General features: G+C 42.1%; 1 protein-coding gene across 1 annotated transcript in view; it reads right to left on the bottom strand.

Annotated features, from left to right (window-relative positions):
* Positions 1–9,415, bottom strand: part of LOC114568464 (uncharacterized) — a 24,532-nt gene extending 15,117 nt beyond the window's left edge. The window contains exons 1-4 of the mRNA XM_028598078.1: positions 7,201–9,415; positions 4,898–5,015; positions 4,200–4,428; positions 162–171 (exon numbers count right to left, since the gene is read on the bottom strand). Of these exons, the coding sequence (XP_028453879.1) occupies positions 162–171; positions 4,200–4,428; positions 4,898–5,015; positions 7,201–9,400 (2,557 nt within the window). The 5' untranslated portion in view covers positions 9,401–9,415. The remainder of the gene's footprint in view (positions 1–161; positions 172–4,199; positions 4,429–4,897; positions 5,016–7,200) is intronic.
* Positions 9,416–10,222: the final 807 nt, after the last annotated feature.

Genomic DNA, 10,222 nt, shown 5'->3' with positions numbered 1-10,222 from the left:
AAATCACATATTTGTCATGTCTTAAGTATTATTTTCTAGATTCTATTCTGCATTTTAGTAAATTCCTGCAACAAGACAAACATGTTTGCAAACAAGAAGAACTACAGTTTATCACCATATCACCAGATTCCTCCCCGTGAAGATTGATTTTAAAGATTTACGTTTGTGACACTAAAAGAGCAGCAAAAACATCACAGATACATTTTCTGACACTCACAGTACGTCTTCAGATCCCCGCGTCTCAGCCGTCTGAACAGGACGTCGTCGTTTCTCAGTTCTGATGTTTCCACGACAGCAGCGGAAGATATAATGGGCATATATGATCAGTCATCTCACTTCCCTTTTTCTATATGACTAACTGACAGAGAAATGAGAGGACAAACAACACACAATGTGAAGAAGAAGAGGCGGAGCTTCTGGGTCTCCAAAGCCCCAAATCTTTGAGGGTTTTAAAATTAACTTCAACTTTGTGTCATTTCGTCTGGATCCGCCCAGAATGTCTACAACGTCTTGCTCTGCCCCCAAATGTTTACAACATCAGGGCACCGTTTCAGAAAGCAGGTTTAGTGAAAACTCTGGGTTTCTTAACCCTGAGGTGAGGGAAACTCTGGGTTTTCTGTTTCAGAACGGGAGGTAACTTCACCTCAGAGTCAGTTACTATAGTAACTGAGTCTGTCAACCTTACCTGGTCTGGAGCAGAGGCCTCAAAGGCTCAACCCAGGATTTTCTGTACTACGAAGGTGGATCAGTTGTTATCGGGTTCAATCGCCGTGGTAACTCATGCTGAACACCTAACCTGGTCGGGAGCAGGTTAAGTTGGAGATCAGAGATCAACTGGTGTAAAAGCACCGCCTACTGACCAATCAATAGGTCGATTGATAACGGCGTCACCGTTCTTAAAGAAGATCAGGCGGAGCTCGCTGCAGAGAGAGAGAGAGAGAGAGAGAGAGAGGGGGAGAGAGGGGGAGAGAGGGGTGCGCTCATTAAAGTTAAAACATTGAGAGACCAACAACCCCGTTAACATGGGTATTTTTATGAAATATATCCTATATATTTTAATGGTAGGGAATTACATATTGGCTTCTTGAGCCGTGTGTCGCCAATGCGCACATCGGTTTGAATTATGTTTTTATATTTTTTATTTCCTCTCACGATTGCTCCCCACTGCCAAGGTTGCAACTAAAATAATAGACTAAAGCAACAACAGTTTATGGAAAGCACAAGTGTAATAAAGGTCAGATCTTGGTCCTGACTGATGAGGAAGTGATATTAATAAGAGTTGTGATTTAAACATCTACAGCGTCGGCTATTTATTTATTTTTTTGCCAGCTTTCCTTCCTTATATATAACATGCGGCTCTGATAGATGTTTGCGATTGGTTGTGGTGCGCAAACGCCGCCTCTTTTATGTGAACGCGCGCACCGCTGGATTGGGAAACCCTGAGTTGACTGAACTAGTTGTTAACCAGCGTCGTAGTACAGGTTATGTGGGACCGCGGTTGTTAGGTTAGGTAAAGCCGGATTACTGAAAGAAATCCAGGCCATGTTGATCTTGCTTCGTAGTCCAGGCCTCAGGTTGTCTTCAAGAAGCCTTGAGTTTCTGTCAGGCTCCTCCCTCTGACACCAGCCCAGCCTGCTGACACAGCGCTCTTTCATTTCCTCATTCATTCATTCAGTCTGTATCAGGTGCATTTTAGCGCAGTTTGTGCAGTATCTGCATGAATAAATAAACAGTGTTGGTTTATTAATCATGTTAGGCAGACTATAAAACGTTTTTATTTCTTAAAACATGGCATTTCCTTGTGTACGATCCCATTGATGAAGAAGCTGCTTTACTTCACAGGGTGTTGTATGTCGGGAGATGATATTGAAGCCCCGACATTTTAATTTTCAGATAACTTCCTATTTGAGCGGTATCGTTTTATCTTCCCAGTCTTTTATGCAACCTAGGCTACATAACCTCATATCACTAACTTCACCCATCTTGGACATGCTCTCCCGGCAGATTATTTGTGACACATACATTTTTTTTGCAAACGGCAGTCTTCTTTACAACATTGGGGATGCAGAGCTTTATAGTAAAGCCACTGTAAAGCGCCATCAGAAGAGCGTGACTTGCTCTGAAACGGGTTTTAAACGTTTTTGTAGTGTTCCCTGGACACAAACTAGTATGAGACATTAAAAAGGAGTTCCACAGTAGGCTATTATTGCAGGTGAATGATGTAAACCCTTTGAAATGAAAAGATTATTAATTATAATTCTGTTAATAATGGTGCTGCAGCCTCAGAATGGGATTAGTAGGCGTAATACTTTTTCGCCCACAGTATTGCACCTAAATTAAATAGATTATAGGTTCAATACCATTTCACCAGTAATGTTAGGCTATACTTATGATTCAATTTTATATAGGCCTACACTATATTGTAATATACGCATTTACTCTAGCAGCAATTTTCTCCCACGCAAATTCTATCTCTTTAGCAGCAGCCGCTGTGTTTTTTTTTAACTTGTATGTGTGTGTGAGAATTTCCGCAGACCCGTTTGTTTGTGGTTGTTACCATGGTGAATCGTAGTATCATGGCTCCGTTCATGCTGCCTTTTTATTGTGGTGGTACACGCGCGTGAACCTACTCTGAGTTGATTGAACCAACTCATATCAGCTGTTCTGAAACTGAAAACTCAGAGTTTCCCATCTCAGGGTAAATCAACTCAGACATCAGGGGTAGACTCAGAGTTTGTTAAACCTTCTTCCTGAAATGGGGCCCTGGCTCCGCAACCCAATGTTTACAACGTCTGGCTCCTCCCCTGAATGTTGGCACAAATTTGAACATAAAAATAATTTTACCTTTACTTTAGAAACCCAGTATTTAGATCAAGGCTGCCAAATTTGAGGCCCGCGGGCCAAGTTTGACACAACATGGCATTAGACATGCACATTTCAGTGCTATAAAAGACAACACAATGACTACGAAACATACTGTACAGTTGATAGGTAACTGGTTCTGTCAAAGCATGTTTGTTTTGTTCCTTATAAAATGGCTTTAAAAAAAGAATAAAAATAAAGCCAATCCATTCCAACTTTATTTGTAAGGCACATTAAAAAACAACAGAGTTTAGACAAAGTGCTGCACATTAAAAAGGCAACAAAGGATCACAATATTACGTAAAATTAATTAATAAAAGCCTTTAAACTGTTTAGCTTTAAGATTTGTACCAGTTTTTAAGCTAGCTGTAAGCCAGCAGTAGGCTAACTTTACTTGCTGCCAAGTGCATTGCTAATTAGCATCACAAGCAACGATATATAAAGTGGTGTCATTTTATGAGTGAAAAATAAAGAGTTTTGTCTAAAGGAGGGATAGACAGGGGACGAGGGAGTTGAGCTCCTCTTGGTTAGAGGAGAGGAAGGAAGGGGAGAGAGGTTAGACACTAACCCTAACCCCTAAACCTAACCATTAAACCTGACCCCTATTAGTTGAGTATGTTAAATAATATTACTTTAAAGGCATACTATGCAGTTTCCATTTTGTCAAACAGCGACCCCTACAGTCGATGTGGAGTAATTGTATTTAACGTTACCTTTTTAGCTCTCGCCAACGAGTGAAATACTGACCGAGTGGGACTCCTGTCCCATTCCTCACACGGTTTCTCGTTTACTTTTCCTTGACTCTCCGACCGCGCGTTTTCTTCGTTGACTCTGCCATGATTCACGTCTGAAATGCGTGCTAGTGTCCACAGAGGCTGCTTCTTATATGTGGTTGATGAATGTGACATCGTGCAGTAAGGCAAGTCGTGATTCTTGCGAGATTTGGCGAGGCGCCACCTCTCAAACCTGCATATTCTCCCGCTGTCCGTCCTGTCCAGTTGTTCTTTTGACCTGCTTTTAATATCTGGCTTTCATTTAAACAGCTTTTATATAACCAAACTTGTTTTTTTAAGGAGGTTTTTAAGTGTTTTATTCACACCATCCCGGGCGTTGCTTTTTAACCCAAACCTAACCCATATAAATAAGTATGTGTGGGAAATGCAGGAATAGAGAACTTTAAGTGAATGCACTGGCCCGTTTTACTACTTACCAGGAAGCCATCAAGATAACTTTCTTATTCCTTAAACCCCCAAAATCCACTAACCCTAACCCGCTAATCCTAACCCTTGTCCAACATTTTGTAGCTTTTTTCCAACTGATGTTTCTCAGTGTCCTGCCGGTCCAGTGAGCAGATCATCAGTCTCGTTGGGAGCGTCCCCCGTCTCCAGAGCTCTCCCTACGTTCTGCCAGAAGACCCCCGTGTGTTGGCCGGCCTGGGGCCAACTCAGGTAGGTGCGTTTCTTCACCAGCTTCCTCATGCGGTAGTAAGGAGACAGCTGGTGGGCCGGGATCTCCTCCAGAAACAGCAGGACCAACACATCCTTCTGCTCGTCGAACAGACGGAAGCTGTAACAACACACACAGCGCTGGAATGTTACTCAGTATATTTACTACAGTACTGTACTTCAGTACAAATGTTGACGTACTTGTACTTTACTTGAGTCTTTTCTTTTCATGCCACTTTCTACTTCTACTCTGCTACATTCATCTGACAGCTTTAGTTACTTTACACATTAAGATTTCTGCACACAAAACTCATGTAGTTTATAAAATACAATAGCAAACACGTGATCAAATACATTGAAAAACAATGGTGGGAAAAAGTGTAAAAAAACAAGTAAAAAAATGACAGAAAAGATATGTGTAAGATATGTGTAATTCATCGCTCAATTCAAACAATATCTACAAAGTATTTGTCTCTCCCCGTTCACCAATGGACATGTTTTTACTAAAATAATGTCCCATAGTGGTCCAAATTAAGGGGGGACTTTGCCTCTATAGAGCAGGAGGTTCTGACAGATGTGAGCGCCCCCACCTGGCCATCTGGATCTCTCTGGAGCACCACTCACTCTGCAGGTAACGCTGGGTGATCACACAGATGGTCTTCCTGCTGCCGTATATGGCGTCTGTGATGTTCTCTATGATCGGTTTCCCTGTGGAGAGTTCAGACACACCTGAGATATCATCAACTGCATCTTTAAGACCGCTTTCTTAGGGTTCCTGTTTTAAAAGTTTTAAAAGGCTGTTATTCCCATCGGGGCCCTATCTTGCACCCAGCGCAGTGCAAAGTCTGACATCAGAAGTGTTTGCTAGTTTAAGACTAGACAAGACTATGCAGTTGTCAATTTTCCGTGCTGGTCTTACAGGGGGGGTGGTGTTCAGGTCCGTTCTTGGCGTATTGCTATCTTGAGGCAGCGGTAAGTGATCGCGCCATTGACCAACAAAAACCTGGTCTAAAGTCAATAACGCAGGATTTTATTGTCATTTTAACAGCAAATTATTAAAATGCTCCTAGGCTTATGCACAGCGTGTGCACACTATGCCTGTTACACACACAGGGGATTGCCCAGCAGCACACACACATGCAGAAGATTACAAATAAAAATATTACGGTGCAAATCCGCCATCATAACAGCAATCCAAGGTCCAAACGCGCCTTGCTTTTGTGGATTTGGACACTTTTGGCACCTGCTTCATGCCCTACGCTTATCGATAAAATAGGGCCCCATATTTAACAGTGTGTTATTGATACTTGTACATAAGGTAAAGGACTTCTTCCACACATTGATTTGGTCCATGCATTACTTTTAGTAGTATTGATATTTGAGATTGCTTTCAATATTGGGAGGCAATTGTTTGAAACTATATTTTCTTGATGACATTTAGATTAATCTTTTAAGTTTGTCTGTGTCCACTCTTCCTCTTATCGTCTTCCTGTCAGAGATGTAGTGAACACAGAGCACATACAGTTTATATATATAGTTATAGTATTTGCATCTGAGAGGTTTCACATCAGTTTTTTCTTTTTGCAGCTCTCTGCGTCTGTATGTCTGCTAAACACTCGCTAACACTCGCTTCATCAAATGTGTTTCTTTGTTTTTGATGCAGCTTGTGGTGGAAGGCCAGTATCAGATGTAGTTCTCAGATTTAAATAGCGATACTTTAGCCATCAGAGTCAGCATAAACTTTAAAAAATCTATCTGGGTCGAAGGTGTATAGACGCTGCTATAAACACCGCCTCGACCTGATGTTAGGGGCAAGTAAAAAAAACATAACGCCATAACAACCCTCTTGCCCTTTCAATCACCATGTTATCATAAATGACATAATCGTTCTCTTGTTTTCCAGCCATGATTTCTCTTTCTCATTGGCACGCCAAATTCTCTGGGCGGGCAATGCAGAGAAAGGGGAGGTAACCTTGCTCTTTTTGACCTCATAAGGAGGAGATTCCAGATTGGCCCATCTGAGCTTTCATTTTCCCAACGGCAGAGCAGGATACCCAGGGCTTAGCTTTCACCTATCGCCATTTCTAGCCACTGGGGGACCACAGGCAGCTGGGGGAACTCATATTTATGTTAAAAAACCTGAAATGTTCATGCCATGGGATCTTTAATGTTGAACACTGCATAGAATTTGTTATTTTGAAATAAATGCCAGACACAAGCTTCACTTTTCTAGTCAATGACCTTTTCAAATATTTTGCAGAAAAGCTGAAGCCGTGTGGGTTGGTTGAAAACACTGTCTGCAGGTAACTTTTTAAAGTGATGGTTCGGAGTAATTTCACCCTAGGGTCCTTTGCACCATGACCTCGAGTCAAACAACCCCCCAGAAGCTTTTTTCACCTGGGTCAAACATTGGACGAGTTGGCGTTATCAGCTGAATAGCTTAGCACAGGGGCTAATGGATCCGAGACTGTCTCTTGTACATTACCCCACTAATAATGCCCAAAATGATACCAAACTTCTACACTAGTACAAATAGGTTATGTACTCATAAAACGATGGATTGGAAAGTTTGTGACAGTGGCATCAACGGGTTTCTGCGCTTCGTTGGCCGTCATGGTGAATGTAAACAAAAACCTTCTTAATCACTTCTGTATCGTCACCGTGTTAAACCCACCAATAATGCGCCAGGTGGATAAGCCAGTTTGTGATTGGTCCCCGCAAATTTGTAACGGAAGCAGGATAGAATAATGGACAGGTTTGCAGGGCGAAATCAAATTGCCAGCAGATCGGGCTGGGTTTACAGAGTCTAGGTTTTGTGTAATAAATTATGGACAGAGAGCAGACAAGAATAGAAATTTAGTAAGAGATGAAGACAGACAGAGTAAGAGTTTACCTGGTTGGAAGTCTCTGTGGTGCAGACAGAGTCTCCAGCCCTGCTCTCCTTCCAGCGCCGGAAGCATCTCTTGGTAAACCCAGGCCTCGTCGTCAACATTGTAGGAGACGAAGGCATCGTAAAGATGATGAGCTCCCGCCTTTCTCTTCCTGCTGTCATATAGGAAGGCCAGGAAGAGCCGGTAGGCATAGGCTAGCTGCCATCTCAGAAAGTGGTAGATGAAGGATGCGAGGAGTGTAACAACAACCAGCCAAGTGCTAGAAATGAAGCAGAGGAAGCTAACGTCCATCCAACAGGACAGGATGTCAAAGTCCAGAAGCTTGTTTCCTTGTTCAGCCACAGGGAAGGAACATGTGTACTGGTAGGCATTAACAACCTGAGTTTGGTTGTTGTTCTTCACCCATTGGATAAAGCCGGCATTAGAGCAGTCACAAGTGAAAGGGTTGTTTTGCAGATCGAGGTATGTTAGTGCAGGGAGAAATTGGAAGACTGTCTCATTGATCACAGTTATCTCATTGCTACTTAGTTTCAAACATCTGAGTGCAGACAGATCCGCCTGGAACAGAAAATCCAAAGACTTGATCTTAGTTTCGGAGAAATCGAGAACCTGCAGGTGCGGCATTGGCTGAAACAGTCCAGGATCCAAGTCTGACAAATCAGTCTGTCTGATTGTCAAACTCTTGAGCTGGCGATTGTATTTGAAAGTGTCCACATCTGGCGCAGAAATGTAGAAATTCTCAGCTGTGAAGTCCTCTAAATGATTCATAGCCTGGAGTATTTCTGATGGTATGTCAAAGGGATAACCAGTGTGATAAACCTGGCATATTACTGTGAGAAATTTCATGGATTTTAAATTAAATAAAGCTTTATAATTGTTTGGTTGAGTACCTTTGAAACCGTCAATAATAAAGTAGGTAGTAAGATTTTCCAACTGTTGTAAACCTCTGAATTTATTTTCAAATTCGAGTGGAAGAGATACACTTAGGTTACCCAGGTTATTCAATCCATCGAAAGCCTTATGTTTCACCCTCCCGATATGTTTTGACACCACATCCAAATATTTTAAGGACCTTAAACTTTGAAAATCCCCCTTTTCAAGAAGAAGTACAAAGTTGTTGCTCAGATCCAAGTACTCAAGCTTCTTCAGGCCTATTTTAAAGGCGTCTCCGAATGTCCACAGCAGGTTGTCGCTCATATCTAAAACCTTCAGGTCATTAAGACTTTTGAAGATGCATCCGTCTAGTTTGGCAATGTGGTTGTTGTACAAATAAAGCTCTCTTAGGCGCGTTGTGTTTGTGAAATCCTCACAGCTCAACTCAGAAATTAAATTGTCACCAATATTTAGGAACTCGAGAGAGGAGAGAGTCCGAATGTCATCTGGCACCTTGGTGAGAAGGTTGCTCTCTAAAGTTAGGGAACTCAGTTGCTTCATCAGTCGAATCAAGCCTTTAGACAGTTCAGTCATTGAAGTAGACGACAAATCAAGCTCACTGAGCTGAGAGCAAGCTACAAGTTGCACACTAATATTGGGGAATTTGTTCCAATACAGATCCAGCTTCTTAAGTGATGGTATCTTGCAAACCGTAGCTAGGAGACCTTTGCTGATCCACTTGTCCATATTATTCAGTCTCAGATGCATCAGTGAGTCGAGGCTCTGCAGGACTTTTTGGATCCCTTCGAAAGTAATGTACGGGAAACTAAAATACAGCTGAGTTATGTTCCTGAGTAAAGTCCTGTCAGGTATGTCCCATTGCCAGCCGGCAAAATGGCCACACCCAGAAAGGTCTATTATCTCAAGGTGAGGAAAGATCTGTGTTGTGATGCTGAACTTGTCAAACTTGTCATTATCCGAAATATCTAACACCTTCAGGATTGAGGGCTCATTCAGCAGCAGATCTTTGGTCTCAAAGGAGGGAAATAGATTACCTCTAATGCTCAGTTTCTGTATAAGTGGCAGCTGTAGGATAGGCTGAATGTCAGCAACTTGTTGGAGCTTGTTTGAGTCTAAAATCACTGTTTCTAATTTGGATAGGGACTGAAAGGCCGAGCTATGAATGGATAGAATGTTGTTACCGGAGAGATCAAGCATGGTAAGGTTGGACAGTCCCTGAAAGAGTTTGTCTCTCAGGACGGTGAGTTTGTTATTGGCTATGTGGAGCCTTGTTAACGCCAACAAATGGATGAAAGATCCATCGTCCATGTGAGCAATCTGATTTCCGTCCAGCCACAAAAATCTGAGCTTTGACAGATCCCGGAAATCGTCCCTGTTGATCTGTTCGAGCTGATTGTGCGAGAGATACACTATGCTTGCATCTCTGGGTATGTCATCAGGGACAGTTACAAGATCATGGTTTGTGCAATCCAAAACAACATCAGCCAAGGTGTCGTTAGAATAACCAATGCAGCAGTTTTTCAGAGAATAAGCCAGGGAAGGGTTCAGATGATGCACGAGACACAGAAGTAATACAAGAAGTGTCTGTATGTAGTACAAAGACAAACCTCCCATTGCTGGCATGATGCCAATGTTTTGGACCATCGCTGGAAGGAGTTACTGCAGGCAGAGATTTGTTGAATGTTGTTCAAGGAATCACATCTGTAGAGGACAACACAACACATCACACAACATTATTTAATCCTGCAAAGTAATTGCTTCACATTTTGGAAAAATATGCTTCTTTTTAACTTTCTTTCTTGAGGGCAGTGTCAAGATTACCAGAGTCAAATTCCTTGCTTGTTTACGCAAACCTGGCCAATAAAGCTGATTTTGATTTTGAAACCTCATTCAAACTCTGGTGCGGGCCAATCAACTGAACTCTGGTCCGCTTGAAAACGGGAGTCACGGGACAAGAACGGGACACAAACCCTGTATGGCGTCAGGATTAGGTCATATCTCACGATCCTAATAAAATATGTTCCATGAGAAAATTATATCATTCCACACCCGCACAAATCACTCATTGCATAGGTATTTAACCATTTAGGCGCCGGGTTTTATTTTTAAAAATACTAGATTTTGACACCT

Source organism: Perca flavescens, chromosome 14, assembly GCF_004354835.1.
Source record: "Perca flavescens isolate YP-PL-M2 chromosome 14, PFLA_1.0, whole genome shotgun sequence".
NCBI lineage: Eukaryota > Metazoa > Chordata > Actinopteri > Perciformes > Percidae > Perca > Perca flavescens.
The sequence above is the reverse complement of the archived record's forward strand: the minus strand, read 5'-3'. Positions and strand labels throughout refer to the sequence as shown.